Consider the following 27,313-nt stretch of genomic DNA (forward strand, 5'->3'; position numbering starts at 1 on the left):
TCATGAAGTTGATTGGACTCCACAAAAGTAAAAGAAATATTTTTCTTTCTTAGTCTCTAAGGTGCTATAGAATTCCTTTATATCTTTTTGTCCACCAGTGTAGTTAAGTTTCCAGTGGAACTAACAGAATGCTGGCCCTTAGGTTTAGAGAGGAGCCATGGCATATTCTAGGGTAGAACCCTGGCTCAAATCAAGTAATGTGTCTTATGGTACTAACATCCTGTTTAATTTGAACTGTGAGGTCAGTAAATAATGATGTTTTTATACCACTGAATGGTGTAGAATTACCAGCGTTCCAATTTAGAATGACTTCATATTGTTTCACCTTAGATTTAATTTTGTTTATCCCTTTATTACATTTGTATTCCGTCTTTCCTCCAAGGAGGTGAAGGCAGAGTATGTAGTTCTCTCTTCTTTAACTGTTATGTTCCAAGCAACTCTGCCAGGTAAGTCAGGCTGTAAAGGTAGTGACTGGCTGAAAGTCACCCAAATCACTTCCATGGCTGACTGAAGATGTTGCCATGATCCACTCAGTTCTAGTTCAGCCCCTCTATCACTATTTTAGTCAAGTGTTTCATGGCTACAAAGGCTAAGCTTGAAAGACTGGGTAAATATAAATATACTTCCAAAAACAAGTAATGCATCTGAGGAGGCAGACCTAAGTCTATGGAAGCTCATAGTGCCAAGTTCTTTCTTTCAGTTAAGTCTCAAAGGTGCTGTAAAATCTCTCTACATTCTAAAAATGTATATTCACTTACATTTCTGTGTAGTGCTGACCTGTTTGTTCAAAAGAAGGAACCGTAAGCCTATCTGGTCACATAATGTACTTCAAACCTATCATCCACAGAAATGTGAGTAGAAGGTTTAAAATCATATTCAGAATGGAAGGAACTGGAGTGGTGTTAGGTGTCTGGGAAAGTTATAGGCAGACTGTAGACACATTTCTTGAAGGGGAACAGCAAACATGGTGTTACTCAATGGGCTTCTTTGCTTTTTCCCTCTGAGAAAAATTGTACCCTGATCTCTGGGAACAAGTCTTGTCTGCTACTGCTTCTAGGAGAAAATAATTTTAGAAGGATCGATCCTATCCCATTATTTATAGCAAAGACAGGCTGCCAAGTACAGTCACATTTTTTAAAGGGGAACAGTAAACGGTATTAATCAGTGGGATTCTTGGTCATCTTCAAAATGGAGGACATTTTTGGAGCTCCTCCCAGATCTCCGAACAGAAGGGTGAAATGTAGGACATGCCTGGGAAAAGGAGGACATCTGGTCAGCCTGCTGCCTTAGGCTTTGTTAACTGAGGTATGCCTGTAATATGAATGATCAGAAGCTTGGCTGGGTGTACTAAAGCTGTGTTGGTCATATCTATGTTATTATGTAATGAAATAACACACTGACACATCTTTCTAGAAGAAGCACCTGTTAGTCTTGTAACCTCCAGGTTGGGTATGGCAGGCTGGACATACTCTTGAGTAGTTCTGAAGAATCTCATGACCAGCCCAACCTACTTGAGAAGAGTTTAGAGAGGCAAGAAAGGAGGAGGCTGGAACAAGTTTTACATTATCAGACACATTTTGTGCTCATACAGCAGCTACATTTATTAGTATAAGACAGCTTTTAAAAATTAAGGGTGGAGGGAGGAAAGGATGAATAATCTTTGTACCCACTATCTTTTTCTAGCAGCTGGCCAGAAAGTTAAAAGGGAGAAAAGAAACACTGGGTGGATCAGTTCAGAATGATAAATGTTCAATGCTGCAAGTTTTAACAACTGAAGTATCACATGAGATAAATTATAATATAGGATGATGTTCTATTTTACTATAAAGAGTTAAAATAATATTAAATTACTGGCTCTCAAAACTGTCATGATATTGAGGTATGGTGTCTTTTTGAGTAGTTAATTGTCATAATGAGTGCTTTGCATTGTTTCTCATAAATCATTGTTTGATGTTACTTTTATATTGTTCTTAAATAAGAGTTTGCTTCAGGTTAATAGAATGATATTGGTAGATATAAGTATACATGAAACAGAATATTTTTCTTTGGGAAACTACAGTAGTGGTAAATTTTTCATCCCACATCACTACAATAACTCATATTGTTATGGCATCAGCAGAGATAATTAGCTATAGAAGGCCATTTATAATATAGTGGCTATTAAATGTGTTTATGTACGGGAGTTCTTGTGGAATTAATATTCTTGATTTGGATTGTACTAAAAAAAGAATAAAAAGCATTATGGCATGCAGATCAGAGGGAATTGCCTTCCTTTTTGAAGGGTGAATATCTGGTGTAAGAGCAGAAATTTGCATGTAAACGTTTACAAAAGTGTTTGGGTTTTTTGTTATTGTTTTTGACAGAAACCTAGACTTGCATTGAGGAGCTGATGGAAAATTATTTAGCTACAAGATTTCATCCTGTGATGCACGCAAATGAAGAAATACAGAAATAAGGCCTTGTGTTTCCACTACTTGAAACTGTAAACATCAAGAGGCTTCTGAATACCATGGTAACACTAATAACAGAAAAACTGCAAAACCAGAATTTGGATGACTTGACATGTACAACATTCAATATTAATCTGGTAAGAATACACCTATGTATGCATTCACTATACTGCACTATATAATCTTAAGAATGTGAACATTAACAAGAAAATGTAAGTAAAAGGGGCAGCTATGTTCTTTTTAACACGGTCTTTCCATCCTTACACCCAAACAGGTATTGAGCTGATCTGTATTTTTTGAATCCTTTTACATAAAGAGTACACTCTACTGAACTTAGTAGAACTGCCTTCTAAATAAATACGTATAGACTTAGGCTATGAAGTCTCTTCCTCCTTCTCATCTGCCTTTTTCCAAATCCAGGACTAAAGGCGGTTTATAATATTTAATAGTTAATGCTAAAATGTATATCATGCAAAGGTTATGAATATAAATAAACAATGGTGGCTAATGGGAAGCATTTGTGATAGCAGTGATATTTGTGATAGCAGATGAAATTTCAAATGCCAAAGTGTATTGCAGTTGATTATGATGCCACATGATTGTGGATTTGCTGCAGTTGCTAAGACAAGTGATTATTAAATTTGTCTTTGGGACATAAGTGATACTTATTCATGAGAAGTCATTGGCATGGGTTGGAAAGTGAAAAATGTAGAGGCTAGATCAATAGATTGGTTGTGTGCCGTTCAGTGGAGCTGGAGATCCTGTATTCACCAATATCTTTAAGTTCATTGTCTTTTGTAATGTAATAAATAGCCTATGCCGCTAAGAAATCTTGTTATTCTTGAACAGCCCCTTTCAGCAAAGCAAACTTATCCAGACATGCCAATAATGGTTTAGCTATCAAATTTGAAATGTCTGTTACATTGAATGCAGCATTATGTTAACAGAATCATAGGGGTACTAAATTATAGGAAAAAATTATTGAAAAATATGTGTAAGTGGACTCATTTCCTCACCCCTTAAATTGCACATTTCATTGTCAGTCGTAGCCATGTGGAATTCAGTATAGGGGATGCATTCCAGGATATGAAGTATATTTTTACTATGGTGATATGTTCCGTGTTTATGTATCTTCTAATTAATTTCCAGCAGTTGATTCCTTATAGTATGTTGTGGTCTTTCATTCTTATTGAAAATGTGCCATTTTAGCTTTTTACATCTTTTAGGATATAGTATATTTGGACTTGGTACGTCCAAAATATATCAATACTTTAACAGACATCTGCCTGTTTCTACTGAAAATACCTCTAAAAGGTATAACATATATCTCAAAATCTAACCTGTCTAATCACAACTTATTTAAAGTGTGTATTGTATAAAATACCCAAGTGGGCTGAAGCAATCTAGCATTACATATTTCAAACGAAGCTCTTTGAGAGCTGATGCCGTATTTGTTGGCCAGAAATACAGGACTGATAACCATTCATATGTAACACAAGATGGAGACTTGTATGGTGTTAATGTTTTTCTTATTGCAGTACTCAGCTGATAAGCAGAACCAAAGCCATAGTTTGTTCCCCTTTGAAGTTAGTGGTAAGTTCTAAAATTTTTGCAGTTGTGTTCAGTATTGTAAATATCATGAAGCTAAAGGGGAGAGGCTAGTTTCAGAAACTGTTACATATCTTTGCCTAATTTGAAAACTTTATAGAAATAGATTATATATATATATATATATATATATATATATATATATATAAAACATTAAAAGTTATATTGCATATTGTGATGTAGATATAGTTGTCATATTTTCTCCCACTCAGAGGACTCTGCTTAAGAGAGACTTTTTGGGCTTCTTTCATGAGAAGCATTAGTTGGATAGCACAGAACATTCATTAATGGAAACAGTATTTGTAAATTGTCACCATAATGTAAATGTGTATTCGGAAAAATAACTAATTTGACATCAGCATTAGCATTCCTTAAAATAGGAATTTTAAAATGAAATATATCTAAAATCATATGAAACATGGCATTAAAATACTTCCTATGAGGTTTCAAATTTTCTTGATAATGTTAACATCCCTAGCATACTAACATGCTATGTGTTGCTAGACATTGCAAGTTGCAGACCTTGGCGCATAAGATCAATTACTGTATATACTCATGTATAAGTCTAGAAATTTTAGTCAAACAATTGACCCCAAAAAACCTGGGTCGACTTATCCATGGGTCACTGTAAGTACTGTACTTTAACTCGTGTGTGTGTGTGTGTGTAGGCATCCCCTTTCTCTTAACAGAGTGGTAAAAGGTGAGAGCTTACTCCATCCTGGAAGCACCAAAAAGAAGCATGGATCTCCTCTGATCTCTCATTCATCCAGGCTTTAGGATGAGCACAAACACTTATGCCTGCCAGAATGTTCTATGTTCTTTGGCATCATTTTCCTTTGCATCATCCTTTACATCTTTTGTTACATGCCCCTAACTTTTACCCAGGACTTATCCATGGGTCATACCAAAATCCATAATTTTGCCCCCTAAACCTACCCTTGACTTATACATGAGGTTGACTTATAGTTGAATATATACGGTATATAACAGGCATCTTTGGGGGGGATCTCTAGTTTTATCCACTCTGGTACTCCTAGAACCCAAAAAGTCATGAGTATCTAGCAACAAATGCTGTGCCAGAAGTTATGTTAATGTGACTCATTAGTGTAGCGGCCTGATCAAGAAAGGATTCACATGGACTTTTCACAGGATCTCCAAAGAGCTTCCTAAAGAATACATGGTATGAACACATGGACATATGCTACCGAGTTCATGTAATGTTATTGACTCTTTTCAAACTTCTCAAGGAGGGAACCAGAGAAATACAACACATACAGAAATACAGAGGGAGGAAGTCGGCGTGCTTCTTCCCGCAGTTGTAACAAACTCACTGTGCAGCTTGTTTTCAAAGGAATGTGACAGTTCCCTTTTTGTATCGCTTTTCATAAGAAATTGGCAATAGTGTTGTAGGAGCAAGGTGTAGTCCCTTGGTATTAAGTCCCAGTACACCTCTCACCACCCAAATTTGTCCAACTTCCAATCTGCATGCTGAGATTTTGTACTATAATAGGCAGGGTGTAGTGGTTCCTAACATAGAAGGAGTAGAAAAACCAAATGATGTGTTCTAGAACAGTGCTACTCAAAGTGATGATCTGTGGACTGGTGCTGATTTGCAAGTCATTGGCTCTGCTACATGAAGAATTTGGAAGGAAAAAAAAGAACAGGTGTCAGTGGAAACAGATATGATACTGGTCAATGGCATATGTGGAAAAGAAGTTCTGTTCCTCTGCAGATAACCTGAGAAGCACTGCTCTAAAACTGGGTTTACACCTCATGAACTATGTTAATGTGTTTTTAGAAACAACCCTATAGAACGTTAACAGCATTTTTTCAAGAAGAGACATTAGAAGTAGAAGAGTCTCCTTGTTATTCCTTCCTCTCCCCATTATGTGGCATAATGTTTTTAATGCTAATGACTTTCTGGAAATCTTTTTTATTTCCACTCTACAGAAGAGGGCCCTTGGAAATCTTCACATGAGGATTCTCAGATCAGAACTGAACAAAGTAAGAATTCAGTTTGTTCTCTGCCATCGTGTCCATTTAGTTCAAGTGCATCCAGTGTGGTTTCAGATCAGCGATATGACTCTTCAGGTCAGACTCTGGTTTCAGGATCAATAAGTGAACTAAGTCTTAATGAGAACTCTAGACAGCCACTGACACCACCTACCAAACGACACTGTAGGTCACTCTCTGAGCCAAATGAGTTGGTTTGGTGCCGATCACCATGGAAACCTGGTAGTTCAAAAATCTGGACTCCTGTGTCTAAGAGACGATGCAACAGTGGAGGCAGTAGTACTTTGCAACGATGCAATAGCCATGGAAGCACAACCTTAAAGCAATCCTCAAGCACCAGCTTGCCCCACAGTGGACAGTCCATCAGAAATGTATTCCAAATCACCAGCCTCAGCACTTCACCAGTGCCCAGACCTTCTTCTGCAAGTAGCGGTTTTGTAGACAATAGTGAAGGAAGGTCAAGTTCAGGTTTTCATTGGAATTCTGGAAGCTCTTATGACTTCAACCCAAGACGTCGCCTTTCCCTATCACAGGAACATATTATTGAAATTGGAAGCAGCTTGTCTTCAGCCAATAGCACTCCCACCTCCACACCAGAGCTTAGTTGGAGTCAGGGCTTGTTGAGATGTCGCTCACAGCCTTGTGTCCTGAATGAAAGGAAAATCCGGCTGAAGCGTAGACGAGATGAGGATGTCCAATGGAATCGCCCTTCATTAGACTTTTTAAAAATGACTCGGGTGAGATTATTTGTCTCTGTATGTGTGCATTATAATATTAGACCTACCCCATACAAACGATTCACACAGTCTTCCTGGGTGTATTAGTTGATAGTTCCTTTGTGAATCCAGCACCTTCTTACAATCTGTGAACTGCTTTTTGTCTTTGAGAATGAGATTTAAGTGATTTTAGAGCACAGAACATAGATGGGAAAATGCACATTTTTTCTTAAGATTTCAGTTGGTTTTTGTGACAGATAATGTTCTGAAAAACGAAGTCTGTTTTCTTTAGTTGTGGAAAAGATCTTGGAATTATTTTTCCAAGCATAGAATGGAACTCTAGAGAACAAAATCCTTAAAGAGGTTGACTGGGGACATTGCAGAAATAAAGGCTTTGCTTTATAGCTTCTGCTCTAATTAAAAATTGTTTCTTGGTATCTAAACATCTTCAGTGAATACCCTAAAGGTGGTTTCTCTGAAAAGTACAGAGAAAAATATAAACCCATTAGTTGCATTATGCTGGAAGACTTGTCTTTGGCATCAGCATAGAGCATACTTGAGCAACTGCTGGGACTCTTGGGGGGCTTAATTTCCAGGACAACTGGAACACCTTCCTACACCGGACCCCTCCCCCCACACAAAAATCTCTTGCTGTCCACTGCTGAAAGTAATGTGTTGTAGCTGCAGCAAGCACAATGTTAGCTCCCACATAATAGATCTGTACTTTTTGTAATGCCACTCTAGAGGGAGGGAGAGCAGAACGTTGCCTGTGGCTTCATGTCTCAGCTCAGCAGCTCCAGTGCAGTTCTTGTATCCTTCAGTACCTCCCCTTCCTTGTTTATTTAAAAACTGCTCTTATATCCTCTAGGAGCTTGGGGGACAGATCTACCAAGTTGTTTGCCCCTTTCAAGCTGTTTTTGGCCTGTAAGTGTAACAGTGAACAGTGACCAAATTATCAATGGGGAATTTAATTAGCTCAAGGTCGCGAGAGGAGGCCTGTTACCACACCTCAGGGATCACCCCTTCGATCTGTATACCAGGAACTAGAAATCCAGAAATGAGGCAGAGGCTCTAAGTACAATCAATGTCTCTTTTATTGGAAACAAGGATTCAAACATACAGGCACGTACGCTCATACATTCATACAAGACTCAGGAAATAACATAGTAAATGTGGGATAGATATTAGGCTTTCTAATGGAAATACTCACCTGGTGTAGAAGTTCTATCTTCCAATTTGTGTGTGTGGGTTTGCGGGTCTGGTTTAGCAGACAAGTCAGAGAGAAAGACTGACTTTAAACTGACATAGCTGGGCTGCCAGCAGCAGAGAGAGGCTACCAGCAGTGAATGGCTGGCTGGCCCCCTCCCTAAATTTAGGAGACCCTTTTAAGGGTTTAACAGGGTCTCTAGACAAAAGGTAATCAAAGGAAACTGTTTGAAGTGTATTTCACATCCTAACCAAATGTTTTGATCTAACCCAAATGTTTCTGCCAGAGTAGGGACCCAAATGGCTACACAAAATGCCATTCCTTTGATTCAAATGGTTCCCCCTCAATCACAAAGAGAGACACTTCCTTAAGACATTTGATAGCATCTTTCTTGATAGCACTTAGCAGCTCCTTGCATAATCTCATCCAAGCTGGGAAAGGAAATTCATTTACATATCAAAACCTCATAGCTTCCCTTGTTTCAGTGGGAGATCACATGCTAGGGCCATTTGGCTACTCAGGTTAAGATGCACTTTTTGATATCAAGATGCAGGTCAGAGATTATCATTTTGATATATTAAAAAGGTGTAGATCAATGCCTATCATTTCGTAGATCAATGCCTATCATAAGGTCTTTTTCCAAATGAAACTGTTTGTTTGTTTGTTTGTTTGTTTGTTTATTTTGAAAGGCACTTCCTGGGCCTATAAAAGCCAGAGCATTCCAAAAATCTGACAGAGTTGCCTCCCATATAGTTTAGATATTTTGGGAGGGGGCAGCAGCTCTTTCTCCTATTGCTGCTGCTGCTAATAATGATGATGATGAAGAGGGGAGACACCCAGTTGGGTTCTCCTCCCGTGGGGTGAGAAGGGCCAAGCGGTCCCCTCCTGCCTTCCCAGCAGCCCCCACCCTGCATTGGGTGACACCAGGAATGGGAACGCCGATGATGATGATGATGATGATGATGATGATGATGATGATGATATTAGTTTAATTGAGGGCATGTGGATGTGCAGGCTTCCTATATATGGGGAGAGGGCATGTGCAGCTTCCAGACCACAGGAGATTGCATACCTCTGTTCACAGGCCAGGCACAAAAGCTGCTTGGTGATTCTTTCAGCAGCAATCCTTATCAGATTTGCAGATGACACCAAATTAGGAGTAGTAGCTGATATCCCTGTAGGAGAGGATCAAAATTCAAAATGATTAATAGTTTAGAAAGCTGGCCCAGAACTAACAAAATGATTTTCAACAAGGAGAAATGTGAGTACAGTCAATCCTCCATATCCATGGATTTTTTATCCATGGATTCAAGCATCCACGACTTGAAAATATTCCAGAAAGATATAAATTCCAAATAGCAAACCTTGATTTTGCTATTTTATATAAGGGACGTCATTTCACTATGTCATTGGTTTTAATGGAATTTGAGCATCCATGGATTTTGATATCCATGGGTGGTCCTGGAACCAAACACCAATGAATAACAAGGGCCAGTTGTACTATACTTAAGGTGAAAAAATAAAACACACAGATACAAGACGGGGGACACCTGGTTTAACTAGACTACATGTGAAAAGGATCTAGGAGTCCTAGTAAACCACAAGTTGAACATGAGTCAATACTGTGATGTCAGCTAAAAAGTCCAGTGTGATTCTAGGCTGCATCAATAGACGTACAGTGTCTAGATCAAGGGAAGTAATAGTGCCACACTATTCTGCTTTGGTCAAGCCTCACCCGGAATATTGTGTCCAGTTCTGGGCACCACAATTCAAAGAGGATGTTGAGAAACTGGAGCGTGTGCAAAGGAGGGCCACTAAAATGGGGAAGGGTCTGGAAACCATGCCCTATGAGGAAAGGCTTAAGGAACTGGATATGTTAGCCTGGAGAAGAAAAGGTAAAGAGGGGATATGATAGCCCTGTTTAAACATCTGAAGGGATGTCATATTGGGGATGGAGCAAGCTTTGTTTTCTACTGCTCCAGAGAATAGGATGTGTAGCAAGGATTCAAACTCCAGGACAAGAGATTCCACCTTAACATTAGAAGGAACTTCCTGACAGTAAGAGCTACTCGACAGTGGAACACACTTCCTAAGAGAGTGGTGGAGTGTCCTTCTTTGGAGGTCTTTAAACAGAGGCTGGATGGCCATCTGCCGGGGGTATTTTGATTGTGATTTGCTGCAAGGCAGGGGGTTGGACTGGATGGCCCTTCTCTTCCAACTCTGTGATTCTATGCCTTCACTAATGTCTCTGTTCAAGTCCTGCTTAGCTGTAAGAAGCTGCCATCTTAATTCACCTGTCCCTGATGTGTTCAGGCTTTGATACCATGAATGATGCCACTTCCCTTACAAGTTGAATTGCAAAAATGCATGGCTTCTTGTTGCATGTAAGCATGTGTCAGTCTCAAGTGGTGTTGTGTTGGGCCTAGGGTGGATAAAAATAAATGATTTTAATTATTATTATTATTATTATTTGGAATTTTAATAATTAAAATCAGATTTTTTTAAATTTTAAACTTTTAAAATTAATGCTTTTTGAAGATCTAAAGATAGTTTTCTATTTAAGATACATTATGGTCCAAAGGTTTGTTGTTTGTTGTATCATTTCTACGTTAAGGCAACTTCAAGTCATTTCTGACTTATGGCAACCCTAAGACAAATCTGTCATGGGGTTTTCTTGGCAAGATTTGTTCAGAGGAGGTTTGGAAGAGCATGTGATTTACCCAAGGTCATCCAGCAGCCTTCATGGCGAAGCTGGGAAAGTTTATGCATCATAAAATTGGGATTAGTTTCTAATTAAGTAGCATGAGAATGTATATTCATGCAGTGTTTAAATTTTTTGGTAAATGGATTCCATTAATCAATTCACAGTGTCATGCTTTTCCAGAGGTTTCTGTGAGATTATTTGGCAGTTTTCTGTCTAGAGGATATTGCAACAGATACTTGGTCTTTCAGTTCTCAAAAATGTGAATTTGTGTCCACAAAGATCGTGATCCCATTGTTCTTTTGCAAATGTTTTCACACAGAATCAACACCTCTTAAGTTTCAAAACATTCTGTGAAGAGATTGTTGAGAGACTGAATGTGGAATAGATCTGCAGAAAAAGCTGAGGAGGGAGGGGCAAGCAGTAAAAATGAAAGCAAATACAAGAATATATAAGCTATAATGTTATTGTTTTAATTTAATTAAATGATTTAAATTGTTATCATTAAGGTAATGATCATTTTTCTCCTTCCAATAAAATACAGCAGAAAAGTTGTCCAAATATGAACGATTAACCTATTAAACTGGAGATAATCCACTTCACAATAATTTCATAACTATGGCCTGTTACAGACAGCCAAAATAAAGCTGCTTCGAGTCACAGTGGAGGTATGGTGTTTCAATGATGCATGCGTCCTAAGAGTCCAGAAGCTGCACCAAAGCCATGCTCCAGCCCTAAGGACTGGAGCGTGGCTTTGGTGTGGCTTCTGGACTCTTAAGACACATGCATCATTGAAACACCATACCTCCACTGTGACTCGAAGCAGCTTTATTTTGGCTGTCTGTAACAGGCCTATGATATGTTTCTAATGGTATAACCAAATCAGTATTTTTTTATATTACTGTAAAACTAATCTGAAAAGTTGTTATCGTAACAATCAAACCTTCATCTGGTTGTATATATTTAATATTATACTAGCAAGAATGAGTCTTCAGTAACGATGATTTGGGTGAAATATGTATTAAGCTTATAGCGAGGAAGAGTGTCCTTTTCCGGGGAGGGAAATCACATGATTAAATTGAGTCTTTCTGAGAGTAGTGATTTCAATCAAATCCACCCTGGTTGGGCCCATAAGCATTGAGAATTAACATGGGGGATTATCACATGAGGAAAAGGAGAGCAGTGAAGTGGATCACTCTCGTCCTTATCGCACAAAGATTCTTATAAGATGTCACACTGATTGTGTCATTCTCCCGTCCTTCTCCCATCAGTGAAGTGGAATGGCCCCATCACTTTGTATTAATGGAAACTCCTGTTAATACAAAGTAACAGAGCCATTCCACTTCACTGATGGGAGAAGGACAAGATAAGCGTGACATGATAAAGATGGGATAAGAACGGGAACACTTTGCTTTGTTCCTTCCTTTTCCCTAGGTGATAATCTCAATGGTGTTTTGCTGCATCTGCTTGATACTTGGAAGTTGTGACAAAACAGGACAGATATCAGTGAATGCAGTAATTTTCCTGTTCCTGTCCCCTACTGCTTCCTTTTTGCCATTGCTCCCCAGAACACCTTGCCCAAGGCCATTGAGACCTGGATATATTTCATGGGATTAGAGGGATATGGCCTTGCTTTTTGGTTCATTTGGCTGACATTGCTACTATCCCTTTCTCAAGTTCAGTCAGATGTTAAGGTGGCCACTCCTCATCTTCACAAAAAGCAGAACAGCTTCCATAGTTGAAGTTGGTTTGATTTCATACTGCCTACCCTACAACCTATGACCTATCAAGCTTGAATGTAGAACTACCCTCAGATGTTACTTTCTGTCTGGGTATGCAAAGCTGGACTGCAAGTTTCCAGACTGCCACAATTTATTGCATTAGCTGGTAAAGAGAAAGGAAGAAATCTTTTCCCCTGTACCTGTTCTTTTTTTACCTTGAGGCAAATCAGGTGGTAGTTCAGCTTCCAATGGGACCATAGATTATGAATTAGATTGTGTTGCCAGAAAATGATTGAATATTAGCAGAGCTGGCTGTCTTATCAGTGCAGCAAACATCAGGGCCCATTGTTATTTTGTTTATGGCCATATAGCTCATTTTTTTCCAAAGTCCTTGTATGAAAGGAGCTTTCAAACATATACAATAAAAATATAATTTATGACAGCAAACAATAAAATGTGTATTGTAGGAACAGGGAAGCAAAAATAATTTTAAAAACCAGTTATGCACAGATTTTTAAAAAAACCATAAAAAGTCGTTTTATATATTTTACAGATTTTAACATCAGCCTCACATGGAGCACTGCAGGAATCAGTCTGGCTATAACTAGTGCATGTGTAACTGAAGCTGGTTCTGGTCACTCAGAAAAATCAAATAAACTATGCTGCTAGTCACTGAACATGTAACTGTTGCTTTGAGCCTGAACCTTCAGAAGGAATCCAGGGGAAATGTTTTTAGCTGTGCTCTGTTTTAATCTATTCTATAGGCCACCTTGGGTCCCATGTTTGGAGAATGGCTTAAAATAAATAAATGAATCCAGACTAAGTTATATATCTCCGTCTCAAGTCATGAAATCTTTTGACTAAACAGCATATTCTCTGGTTAATGTTTTTATTTGTCTGTCTGTGTTATCTCCAGACGTAATGCTCACTGCTATGTTGGGATTAGTTTGTGGAAATGTGAGGTAACATCACTATATTGATGGAACACCAGCCCAAGTGGTAACACTTCATTCACTCTTTGTGGGTGGAAGAATTTAAAACAGCAACATAGAGGTGACAGACGTGTAGAGCATCTCATGCTTTCCCTCCTTTCAGAAGGGTTGTCAGTATGTCAGAAGATAAAATTAGCCCCCAAACAGTAATGTAACTGAGCCACTGTTTTGCAAAGGGCTTATACAGAAAGTTTAAGAAGTTTTCAAGAGTAAAAGCTTTGGAAAATTGTCCTTTCCTTTTGGCATTTTACAAATAGAATTCTTTAGCAGAACACATGCTAACATTGACTGTCCCCACTCAGCTGTGAATATTATGACTTAAACATGTTTGCAACATGAGTGATGTATTAATTATTAAATGTAACATTTATTGAATGTCACAAACTTTCTGCTTAATATAATACGATAATATGACTATATCGTTGAAAAAGTTACTCAAGACTAGGCTGTCTGTGTTTTTTTCCCCTATGAATGTGTGACATCAATTAAACTCTTACAGAGTATAGTAGAGTTCTGTGATGGTGTGTTTTTTAAAAACTGAGAGTTTATTTCTGAACTTCATTGATCTACTGATTATCAGTATTACCCTGGAGATACTGTAGTAATACCTCAAGCCAAATCACTGCAGATGAGTAGGTTCCTTTTGTGAGCAAGTAGTTGCATCAAAATACTCTGGATCAGTACCAGGGACATAGCTAGGATTTTAGGAAGGGGGGGGGGGGGTCCAGACTAAGTGCCACCATTATAATGAGGCTTGAGTGTGGCAGTGCAGTGGCACACAGCATTCATTTTTCTAATGGAAGGGGGGGTCTGGACCCCAAGAACCCCCCCCCCCTTGGCTACGTCCCTGTCAGTATTTCTCAACCTTTTTACCTTGGAGGAACCCTTGACATAATTTTCAGGCCTTAGGGAATCCTTGAATCAAAATGGTTATATCTACAGATTATCAATTTTTCAATCATGACATCTTACAGAATGTCTAGTAATCTCTCATGGTTTCCTTGCCTTTTCCCCCCCTGTCCTATCTCTGTGGAAACATTTATCAGCTTTTCTCAGAATTCAGTGTAGAGAAGTATTATTATTACTTGATTAACAGTATTTATATGAAATTTGTGGAATACACTTTTGATTTCAAGTTGAATAATTAAGACTGCAATCCTATTTGTTGTTGTTGTTGTTGTTGTTGTGTGTCTTCAAATTGTTTCTGATTTAGGACAACCCTAAGGTGAACTGAACACTGATTGTTGTTGTTTTTGGCAGGTTTTATTCAGAAGGGGGTTGCCATTGCTTTTCTGTGAGGCAGAGTGACTTGCTCAAGTTCACCCCCTTGGGCTTCTGTGGTTGAGCAGTGATTCAAGATTCACAGTCCAACACTCAAACCACTACACCATGCTGCCTCTTAATCTTATATATAGTTGCATTCTTATGAGGAAAGATAAATAAGATTGTGGTATTAATTCTCTAAATTTTTACAGTTATGAGTCAGTCTAAGGGGCTCTACAGACCGCCCCTTTCCTGATCTGATCGGGGCCACAGCAACCTCACGCCGTGGCCCCAATCAGGCCTTTGGATGGTGCAAAAAGGAGCTGCAGAAAAGTGGCTCCTTTTTGCATCCTCCGAAGGGTACCAGCGGCACAGCTGTATGTTACCCCTTCGGTGCTGCATCATCTGGACACAGCGCCAGATGCGCACCATGATGCTGCTCTCAGTCTGGAGTGGCACTTGGCATCATGGCACCCTGGGGGAGGAGTCACAGCATCAGGACGCTGTGCCCTGACTCTACCCACATGCTGGCCTTTCAGGGTGGTCTGTATAGGGTCTAAGTGCGCAAGGAATGAACTACAAATGACTGTCTTATAAAGAGGTGTGCAAGCCTTTGTGGACAATGCATTGATTTATTTCAATTATACCTTGATTTGTGAGTGAACTGCAGGCCTCAAAAGCCGTTTACATTCTCTGTGAATCAAATTCAGTTACACAAAATCATAACCTGAAAACATCTAACTCAGAAACAGTTTTTATTAAGTCTCCCAAGTAAAATGGAATGGAATGGATCTCAGCAGTCTGGGGCCCAGCCATCCCAAAGCCTAGTGAATATTGGCTGAATGATTTTGCTTTAGAAGTAGTTTGCCACACTGCACTCTGGAAAGCCCTTTGTCACCTGTAGCATAGGCAGTATTACATTTAAGAAATTCTGCCCAGGGCTTTGGTTTCCTGGAATAGCAGTCTGCCTCCTGCTACTGATGAGACCTGACTTGAGCTCTTGATCAGCTTCACTTAACAGAGAGCAGAAAGGAGAGTAAGAAAAAGAAGAGAACAAATACATATTTATTTTATTTGTATCCCCCCTTTCTGTCAGACTTGCTCTATAAGGCATATAATACCATACATGTTGAGTCTCCTTCCTCTGAAGTGCTTGGGACCAGATGTGATTTGGATTTTGGATATACAGTTGACCCTCCTCATAGGCGGGTTTGCCTTCTGCGGCTTTGAGCTTATGTGGAAGGCAAGCCCCGGCAGAAGTAATGGGGTGTGTACCTGCGCTGCGCGCGCCATTATTTTCTATGGGGCTTGAGCATACACTCTTTTCCCTATATTCGGGGGTGGGGTGGGTGGGTCCAAAATAGATCCCTCGCGTATGGGAAGGGCAGACTAATAACTGTGTTTGTATATGCACACATAATGAGATATCTTGGAGATGAGAGCCAAGTCTAAATACAAAATTAATTTATCTTTTATATACACCTTACATACATACCCTGAAGTCATGAGTCCATCAGTTGTGTTCAGTGCCATGATAATGTAATGACGAATATCAGTTGCTGCAAAGGTATTCAAACCGAACATATATAATTTTCTGTATAGGTTGTTGGCCAGCAAATATATAATTAGCCCATGTTGAATTTTTAAAAAGTCATAAACAATATCCCTCGAAATGCATATTGACAAATAAATATTGGAATATTCCATTTTGTTAGCCCCTTTAATTTTTGATTACATGCTTTTTAATTGCAGACTTTAAAAAATACAAAAAGTCTCTGCTCACTTGATTATGAGGATGATGATACACAGATGAAGACCATTGTCTCCTCTCCATGCAACTCAAATGACTTTATGAACATAATCACTCCTCGTTTCAGTCTAGAAAAAGAGCAGCCAAGTGCTGTCTGGCACCATAGCTCACAGCAAGCTGGCTTCAGCACGAGTTCCGTGGAAGTGGTTGCCATGTGCGAAAGTGAAGAAGAGACCAGTGACTGTGAGAGCACCGAAGAAGGCATCTTTCCTCTGGACTGTGAGGCCCTAGATCTAGAGCAGATAGAAAATAATTGAACCAAAGGCATGCTAAAACCTGTATGTTGTACCAGAAATGTTAGTGGGTGATGATGCTATGTTCCTGAGTTCCTCCACCTTGTGCAGTCTGCCTACTGTTTTAGTGGGAATCAGGAAGTGGAGAGTCATGAGGACAATTAGCAATGAATTGTAGATGTACACATGGACACTTTAGAAGTAATATGTCAGGAAATCATTTTGACTTAGACAACTCCTAATGTCTATGGTTCTTTCCTTTCCAGCTCTAGAGAGTGAATATTTTTGAAACGAATTTTTGAAAGAGGATCAGTGCTGCAGCTGGCTGCAGTGAGTTTATGCAGGATTTAGCCTTTCGTTAAATAGCTGAACATGGATGGAAGTGATTCACATAAACAAATTTCTAGCAAGCCATATGTGATTGGTCCAAAGCATAAAATTGCCTTATGTGGTGAGTGGTTTGGAACTCTTTGCTGGCATGGCTTTGCATACATGTAGAACTTGGTTCATATGTCAGTGACACCATTGAATGTTCCTTGATTTGCACTTGCCTCTCTTTGGGTAAAATAAGTAGTATGTGAACCAGATTACACTTGCCAAACTAAGTTGCCACAATAGCCTTTCTAAGAGCAGCCCAAAGCATGGAGATCTACAGTTATGTGTAGCTGGATACATGCATAACTTACCTTTATGTACTACTTTTTAATGGGAACATAGGAAGAATAAGAATATTCATATCTAAAAGAATGTTGCCACATAGCACCTTCTGTGAATCAGCACTAAGGTTCTTTCTATCAAAACTTTCTAAACCTTCTAAAGTTTATTTTATAATATCTTACAATATTGCCCTAGTTAAACTGTTGTGATGCCTGAAGCAGTGCTTACTGACCACTTTCTGGGCATTTTTGAATATGTTTATTCAGCATGTAAAGGGAGCACAAGATAATGTACTAGTGCTAATACCTCAATTGTCAGATCCATCACTCTCAGCAAATGAGAGGCAACAGTTTGAAGAGCCATGGAGCTTAAAAATCAGGGTATTTGCTCTCAAGGAGCCTCCTTTTCAAATTGTTGCCCTCCAGAGTGCAGCAAGGTTAGCATGCTTCCTCTGCAACACATGTTTGATAAACAGAACAACTGAAGAGGACTTGAGTGGACTTGAATGCAAGTCATTGCCTACCTACTGTGGTTAGAGGAATGTATGACAAAAACACTTGAACTTTTAGGAAGGTTTTGGAATGGTGAGTTCCCCAGAGGCAATCTTTCCAGCAATACTAAAAGAAAACTAGTCCTTAAATTAAATGCATTTTGCTTTACAGTTTTGTCTGAATTGTAATTATTTTTATGTCACAGTTTCTTGTGTTCTTTGTAGGATCCAGTTGTGTTAATTGGAAGTGGTTCATTGCTGATCTGATGTCTTTGAAGCACAAGACAAATTTCCTACTGATGGGTAGTGGGGTATCTATGTAAGGTATGCCATTTTGCCTGCTCTGCAGATCGTTTTCTGTGGGAAATAGAAGTTTTAAGCACTACAACAAATATGCCATATGCTTCCAGTGTATGTACCGGAATCCTTAGAGATGTATATGTTAAAGATGCATGTGAGTGGGAGAGAGTTAAATGACAGAATTATTTTTATTGCCAACTTTGGGGCTGCTCATGACAAATGGCTGTATAATAATAATAATGGCCATGTAGATCCACTCATGGGTGTTGAAGATAGCATGCAAACCCTATGAAGAAGCCCTAGTAAGAACAGAGAGTAGAGAGCCCCTTGGATGAGTTGTGATTATGAGTTACCGAAGCATCAAGCCACAACAGCCAACCAGCTTAAAACAAAGAAAGAAGCTATACTGCATACGGGGATGCTGAAGAGCCCTAGGAGAGTTCAGAAGGAGAAGTTGCTGCTGATGACCTTACATCTTTGGGATGAAGAATAGAGATTTCACCGCAGAGAAAAGCTGTGATGAGTAGCCTGCTATCTTTACCCAGCAGAGAACAGAGAGTCTCCCAGAGATTACAGCTGCCCTAAAAGGTTGCTGAATGAAGAAAGCATTTATCTCATTCCATATCTCATTCCATATGAAATACATGCCTTTTCTGAATATGATTTGGATAGAAATGATGGATGTTGCCTTCTCATCACAAAACCTCCAGAAAGAGTGGTGGCAGCAGCAAGACAAGAGAGAGATTGTGAAAGTGCATTCAGAAAGACTCCCGGCACCCTAAGATAGAGATGTGAAAAACCAAATATAGGAGGAACCAATTATTCCAACAGCCCTAAGTTTAGCATTGAATAATGGCCATGGACATAGAGTGGTAAGAGAAAGCCATAGAGTTCTGTACATGGAATCCTTGAGGCATGTGAACCGCCAAGAAAAGTCCACCAGGAAGATGAGACAGCTGTGAAGAACACCCTCAAATGTATCAAAAATGCCTTGTACAAGAGAAATAACGTGCTGAGGAGGAGTTCAACAGAGGCCAAGGAGTTTCTTCTTAAGAGGAGGGGAGGGAGAAGAAGCCCCCAAAAGAAGAAACGTACACCTGATGACAGAAAAATACTATATAAAAAGCATGAGTACCATAAAAAAAAGGAGATGGATCCGTACCATGGTGAGAAAAAACATCAAATCATGAAAAGTACAATTTATAGGAACAGTCTATGAGCCTGTACAAAGAGTGCATACAAAATAAATCCAGCATGGTGAATAAAATGGTTTAAAGTATTATCATTGATAAAATCTATGTACACATTCTACAATTTGGATAAATATTGTAAAGCATTCTCTCTGTAAAATGATGTATAGTTGGCTTTCTTCTTTCATGAGCTTGCCATCTGTGGATTGAAGCTACCGTGGATGGCCCCACCTTATTTTTCCCAGTGGTGGTACATGCATACAGCTGTGCCACCACAATTGCGCACATGTCATACTGCCAATAGGAACAACAGTACTTGAGGTCTCTCAGATTTTGCTATACATGCGGCGGGGTGTCAGAGCAGAACAGTTGACTGTATTCTCTGAAGATGCCAGCCACAGATGCTGGCGAAACATCAGGAAGAAACTCTGCTAGAACATGGCCACATAGCCCGAAAAACCCACAAAAAAACTACAGTTGACTGTATGTGATAAGACAATGTGACGAGGTCGAATTAGACCCAATACTTAACCCTCAGTTTGTTGCTTATATCAATAAGTACATTTCTATACCACATATCATAGCATCATAGAATCATAGAGTTGGAAGAGACCACAAGGGCCATCCCGTCCAACCCCCTGCCATGCAGGAACTCACAATCAAAGCATCCCCCAACAGATGGCCATCCAGCCTCTGTTTAAAGACCTCTAAGGAAGGAGACTCCACTACACTCTGAGGGAGTGTGTTCCACTGTCAGGACGTTCCTCCTAATGTTGAGATGGAATCTCTTCCTGTAACTTACATCCATTGTTCTGGGTCTTGTTCTCTGGAACAGCAGAAGACAAGCTTGCTCCCTTCTCAATATGACATCCCCTCAAATATTTAAACAGGGCTATCATATAACCTCTTAACCTTCTCTTCTCCAGGCTAAATATCCCTAACTCCCTAAGTCGTTCCTCATAGGGCATGGTTTCCAGACCCTTCACCATTTTAGCTGCCCTCCTTTGGACACACTCCAGTTTCTCAACATCCTTTTTAAATAGTGGTGCCCAGAACTGGACACAGTATTCCAGGTGAAACCTGACCAAAGCACAATACAGTGGCACTATTACTTTCCTTAATTTAGACACTATACTTCTATTACTGCAGCCTAAAATCCCATTGGCCTTTTTAGCTGCCGCATCATACTGTTGACTCATGTTCAACTTGTGGTCTTCTAGGACTCCTAGATCCCTTTCACACATTAGTCTCGTTAAGCCAGGTGTACCCATCTATATTTATGTATTTCAACAACCTGGGTACTCATGAGTGGATTTTGCATGAGTGGACTTAACAGTCCTGCCTGGGATCAAGCTCACAAGTCTCGTGGCTGCATTTAACCACTGTGCCACCAGAGCTCCCTTATGAAATCTTTTGACCTGAAACACCTTAAAACTACTGTGATATGTAATCACAGAAAAGGGGCCACTCGTGTTAATAATTGCTAGGCAATAGATAACAAAAGGGGCATTAAAAGAGGAGGGAATTATTTCTCTCTCTGAGGCCTTAAGGGTGAGGGGGGAGAAACCCTATTACTTCACAAAACCTCTAACCACGTGGTTAAGAAAAGTGGTCTATAAAGAACTGGTGTTACAAAAGTGTGAAAAGTCTTAAGATGTTTTAAAGAGGGATGAAACTAAATGAAAATGCTGTACTTGTGGGCATATTATATGATGTTTTGTTAAAGCACACTTATTGAGAGCAGCATCAGACAACAAGCCACCTCCCACAAAATATACAGCAGGCGAAGAAAATGGCTATCACAAGCAAAGAAGCAAAAAAAATTTAGTTTCTCTGAAAGGAAGGAGTCCATTTAGGGCGCACAAACCTCACACAATGCAGACTTTCATGAGCTCTTCAAGTAACGATAAACCTGTTTCCTCTACAAGACTGAGGACAGAAAAGACCAACAAGGCCTTCTAAAAGCCACTCATATGGAGAATTTGGAGATGAGCATGGGGATGCTGAGATGACTGTTTGTGCAAGATGCAGGAAGCTAGACCTGCCTTAATTTCTGAGGAAAAACAGGAAGATATTAAAGTCATTTTGACAGATATGGATATACTCATGTATAAGTCTAGAAACGTTAGTCAAAAAATTGACCCCAAAAACCTAGGTCGACTTATCCACGGGTCGATGTAAATTCTGTATTTTAACTGTTATTAAAAAGGGAACCATCCTCTTGTGAAAAGCAAGAGAGCAATTTGCCCTGGAAGTACTGACCTCTCTCTCTTCCATCCAGCCTTTAGTGTGAGCCAAAACAGTTATGCTTGCCATAATTTTGTAGGTTCTTTGGCATTTTTTTGCTTCATCATTTAGATCCATTGTTGCATGTCCCAAAGTTTCACCCTTGACTTATCCAAGGGTCATATGAAAATCCATAATTTTGCCCCCCAAACCTGCCCTCGACTTATACATGAGATCGACTTATAGTCGAGTATATACGGTAAGTCTTTCGACAGCAATAGAATTCCACTAAAATAGCTATATCTGATGAAGAGAAAAGTTCCAGAAAGTGTGGCTGATGCTTTCAGTGGGGATGATGGACTGTGGCTCCCATTTTTAATTGTTAACAATTAATTTTTTTAAAAAAATCACATTTTACCAAATTTTCACTTCAACCACATGAAACTATGTATGTATAAATGCATTTAGACAATGTGTATGATCATGTAATTGAAAGATATAACTTTAAATTTGCCAGTTGTTTTTGTCCCAACTATTGCCATTACATTCAATAATATACAGGAATTACGATGAATGAATAATGGTGTATATGGTTCTAGGAGGTTGATGGGGTGGGTGTGGGACACCATTTAGGGTGTGACACCATGAGTTACCGCACCAGGTGATGGCAGACCTAGTGACGCCATTGATCCAAACTATTTTCTTTTTAATTGTGATATCTCACTACAAAAAGCCTCATTTCTCATTTCTTGAGGTGTTCCGGAAAACCATTTTCAAACTACATGAACCTGTCCAGGTTGCAGTGGGATAAAGAAAGTTGGACAATCAATTTGGCCAATATACATTCAGATTTCATAATACCATAGAAAATTCACCCAATGAGAGATTTCTTATGACTCTTTGCTCACTATTGGTTCTGGAGACGTGCGTCAAAAGATACAGTGTGTCAAAATCCTAATGTTCAAACAAACACCATATGCTCCCCCTTCCATCCAGAGTAGGAAAAAATGATCTGAAAGTAGCTGTGCAGTTTTTCACTGCAATCCATCTTGAAATATAAAGAACCCATTTTTTAGGTAGCAATAAAATAGTTCTGTTTTTCCAAGGACTGTTGTGGATATTCCATGAAAAGAAAAATGTCAGCTGGTTGTTAAAACCAACCAACCAGCCTGAGAGCTTGCATAACAGATCAGCAAACAGAGGCCAGAATCCTGTTGGGCAGTTATGAATACGTACATGATAACTTTATGAATGAGAGATCATCTCCAAGTCACTCCATCATCAACAGCCCTGCTCAGGTTTTGCAAACTCAAGGCTTGATTGTGTCTATCTACCTGGAATGTGGTACTCCTTTTTTTCCTGCTGCTTTCCACCTTGTATGAAGCATTTGTTTGTGATTAACAAGATGTTGGGCCTCACAAAATGCAGTCAGTCAGTCTCCTTAATTTTTTGATCCTAAGCCTAATTTTCCTTTGAAGAGCTAGCCATCTCTAGTATATTGGATCTCTCCCACCAGGAAGATGGAGTCCTTGACCCCATTCCCATTGGCTTATAACGCGGACTCAAATTATGGGGGGCATCGTTCCCATTTGAGTGCATATTCAAGTCATCAGAGGTCTGTTACAATCTGACCCAAAGAAGAATATAAACCATTGAACAATCCGCTATGAAGAATTCACCCACCATTTTGCAGATAAAATTGCTCGTTCTTAATTTTTGGATTGATACTGTTCCAGTGGCTCTGCTTGTCCAGTATTGATGGATACTTTTCAGTTTGTACAGCCTGATGATGTTGACAAAATCCTTGGGGAGGTGAGAGCCACCACATGTATACTAGACTTTTGCCCTTCCTGGCTAATTAACCAGGCCAGAATGGTAAAGGAAGGGATTAATGCCTATTTACAACAAGGCAGGATCCCAAGACACCTGAAGGGGGTTGTGGTAAGACCACTCCTGTAAAATACTTCCCTTGATAACTATAAGCCAGTCTCCAACCTTCTAGATCCATGTTTGGCCTGGCTATGGGATGGAGCCAGATTTTGTCACCTTGGTGGATAACATATGTAGGTAACTGGACAGGGGCAGTGTATCCCTGTTGGTTCTGCTGGTCCTTTGATATCTCTTTGGGATGGGGCTTGGAGGTACTGTTCTACTGTGGTTCCGTTCTTACCTAGAGGGCTGCTCTTGGAGGGTGGTGCTGGGGATTTCTGCTTGAGTCCTTGGTCATTGGCCTGTGGAGTCCCTCAGGGTTCGGCCTTTTCCCCTATGCTATTTAATATCTACATGAAACCGCTTGAAGAGGTTGTCTGGAGTTTTGGGGTCAGGTGTAACCAATATGCTAATGGTACCCAGCTCTATTACTCCTTTCCACCTAATTCAAAGGGAGCTGTTAAACTGGTGCCTGGCAGCTCTAATGGACTGGATGAGAGCAAACAAATTGAAGCTCCTAGTCAGTCAAAAGACAGATCCGGGAATAGAGATTCAGTCTATGTTAGATGGGGTAGTAGCACTACCCTGAAAATACAGGTGCAAACTTTGGGGGGTACTCCTGAATTCAGCTCTGAGCCTGGAGGCCCATGTTTCAATGATGACCAGGAGTGTATTTGTGTAGATAAAGCTAGTGCATCAACTGAACCTGTCCCCAGAGACACTGGATCTGGCCACGGTGGTACATGCCTTGGTTACATCCTGTTTGGATTACTGTAAGGCACTTTGCATGCCTGTTTTTGAAAAGTGGTCAAAAACTTCAGTTAGCCCAAAGATCTTCAACCAGGTTTTTTTAGCTAGGGCTGACTACAGGGACCACACAATTCCCTTGTTGCAACTATTCCACTGGTTGTTGGTCCATTCCTGGACTCAATTCAAAGTGCTTTTTTCACCTATAAATCCCTATATGGCTTGGAGCCAGAGTATTTGAAGGACCATATCTCCTTGTACGAGCCCATCAGACCTCTAAAACCATGTAACACTCCCCCCACAGTCATATACAAGCGAAGACTCTGCCCACCGTTATTTTATTATTGTAGTATTGTTTTCAGATTTTTATCGTCTGTAATTTTAATGGATGGAATTGTTTAATCCTTTTTTAAGGGGGTGGAATTGTATATATTATATTTTTTTAAAAGGTTGTATGCTGCTTTGACTGTGGAAAGAAAAGGCGGGATATAAATTAAAGTTTTATTTATTATTTTATTTTATTAAAATAATCTGAAGAGGCCCTTATCTATGTCGCACCACCTTCTCACATTTGATTGGTGGGAGAAAGGGAGAGGGCCTTCTCAGTGACTGTCCCCAGTCTTGGAAACTCCCTAAAGAGGCCAGGCTGGCCTCATCCTTGCTCTCTTGTTGGCAGGTCAAAACATTTTGTGCTATCTGCATTTTATAAAGGTATATAGTCTTTTAGGTGTATATAGTCTTTTACTGAATTTTAATATTTTTACTGTTTTAATGATTTAAATGTTTTCAAATCTTATATTTATACTTTTATCAATGCCTTTTTAATTTGTATTGTTTTAAATATGTTATTAGCCACATTGAGCCTCATTATTGGGAGAAAGGTGAGATATAAATGAAACAAACAAACAAACTCAAATGAGTTTATTCTTCAAGAATCGTTCAAGAATAAACATCAATACAACATTTTGGATGTGTGTGAATGCAAATTTTGATTTGCTAATTACACAATGGATAATTTGAGTGAAATGGCTTGCTTTTAAAAAGCTTCAACATAACATTCACAAGTTTGATAGGAGGCATCACTACCTCTGTACCAACACTTGGCAAAGTTACTGTTTAAATCACAATTTAAGAATCCTCCACCCCCATTTCTGAAGGAAAGCCAATACTACCCAGCTTCAACCAAAATATTTATTGTATAATTCGCATTCAGGTATGAAAGTTCTCAAAGGGCTCAGTGATTTTGAGCTGGCTCCCTGCCTTTCAAAAACCACACAACAATGTAGTTTGTTTTGATCCCTGTTTTGATCCAGAGTTTCATTAGCTTTTAAGCAATAGAAATGGATTTAGGGGGAAAGAGATGCAATGTTCTCTTTTTCATTGAAAACATAACTCAAATCATCTCAAGTAGATGTGATGGCCAGGAGTGTCTGGTATCAGCTTCGGCTGATAAGCCAACTGCACCCCTACCTGGACCAAAAGGACCTTGAAACAGTGGTACATGCACTGGTAATCGCTCACTTAGATTTCTGCAATGCGCTCTACATGGGGCTACCTTTGTACCAAGTTCGGAAGCTTCAATTGGTTCAGAATGCAGCAGCCAGTTTGGTCACTGGAACATCCAGGTCAGACCATATAATACCAGTTCTAAAATCTTTACACTGGCTGCCAATTAACTTCCGGGCACAATACAAAGTGTTGGTTATCACCTTTAAAGCCCTGCATGGCTTGGGCCCGAGTTACTTGAGGGAAAGCCTCTCCCTACATAATCTGCCCCTCACTCTCAGAACAACTGGGAAGAATCTACTAGATTATTCAAAGGTAGACTAACAACAACTTCCCACAGAGCATATACAGCCATGGCCCCCATGTTATGGAACAACCTGCTGGAAGAGATCCATTTTATCACCACCTTAGATGCCTTTAAGAAGGCACTAAAGACAGATCTCTTCTGGCGGGCATACCCACCCGATCTTCTATAAAGAACTGAAGAAAATCCCACTTCTGGATGTAATAGTATATTTTAAATGATGTTTTATTATTTTTATTGTTGCAATTTAAATTTTAGTTGACTCACTCTTTTTATAATACTGTATGTATTTTAGATATTACTGTTACTTTTACGGCTGTAATCCCACCTCAATTCATTGGGAGAGGTGGGAAAATACAAATAAAATTATTATTATTATTATTATTATTATTATTATTATTATTATTAAATGACCTCATTTGTCTAACTGGATTTGTATATGATGCTTGTACAGTGTCACCTGTAATTACTGCTTTCAGTTTGTCATCTCACTTTATAGTCTATGGGAAGGGACTCCTCAAATTAGTTTTTTATCCTGCATTGATAGTTCAAATGTGGAAGGCCTAGAATTCAGATAAAACTTGGATAAAAAGGTGGTCTGCTAACACTGTCTAGTCAGCATAGTCAATGGTGAGTTTCAGTTTAAAATCATGGTGAGTGCCAGCATTGCCTGAGTCATATATGGCCACGTACAAAGCTGCAGTTTTTGACACTTGTGGCTCTCTTGCCTCCTTTTTGTACATTTACAAAGTGTGTGAATGAAAATTTCCTTTCTTACCAATCTATATCTTCTTCACATCAATGTTTATTTTTTCTCCTTTTTACAGTACTTAACTTCTCGTTTCACAGTATTTTAAAAATATGTGAAATGTACTCTTGTAGCACAAAATAATAAGTTAGAAAGAGAAAGAACTTTGGAAATGTGAAAATACAGACAGTTACATAAGTGCTAGGAAACTGGACTATTTGTCTTTAGATGATGCAGGATTTATTTATTTAATTTAAATAAAAAACTTGGTTTTGAAGGAAAATGTATGGCCACAAGATGGTGGTAATGTTCCATTTAATATCCAGTTTAGTTTGCTTGCCCATTCTAGTACAGGTTTCTTTTGTCAGGGTGCAGGATGTCTCCTGTGTTTATTATCCTGCCTTTCCTCCAGATGGGATCCAAGTCTCTATTAGCCAAGGGCTTCTGTTCCCCTTGTACACTGGGGGTTGACAAAATGTGACCCACAAACCATTTTTATGTT

The 27,313-nt window shown here is 39.3% G+C and overlaps 1 protein-coding gene across 3 annotated transcripts in view; it reads left to right on the forward strand.

The window, feature by feature from the left end:
- Nucleotides 1–18,030, forward strand: part of FAM53A (family with sequence similarity 53 member A) — a 37,261-nt gene extending 19,231 nt beyond the window's left edge. For all 3 annotated transcript variants that reach the window (XM_089510962.1, XM_089510959.1, XM_089510961.1), the window contains exons 2-5: nt 2,364–2,587; nt 3,989–4,043; nt 6,009–6,808; nt 16,424–18,030. In XM_089510962.1, the coding sequence (XP_089367088.1) occupies nt 2,510–2,587; nt 3,989–4,043; nt 6,009–6,808; nt 16,424–16,738 (1,248 nt within the window). In that variant the 5' untranslated portion in view covers nt 2,364–2,509 and the 3' untranslated portion in view covers nt 16,739–18,030. The remainder of the gene's footprint in view (nt 1–2,363; nt 2,588–3,988; nt 4,044–6,008; nt 6,809–16,423) is intronic.
- Nucleotides 18,031–27,313: the final 9,283 nt, after the last annotated feature.

The sequence above is a fragment of the Sceloporus occidentalis genome, unplaced genomic scaffold (assembly GCF_023333645.1).
Source record: "Sceloporus occidentalis isolate IW3139 unplaced genomic scaffold, rSceOcc1.0.p SCAF_2, whole genome shotgun sequence".
Taxonomy (NCBI): Eukaryota; Metazoa; Chordata; class Lepidosauria; order Squamata; family Phrynosomatidae; genus Sceloporus; species Sceloporus occidentalis.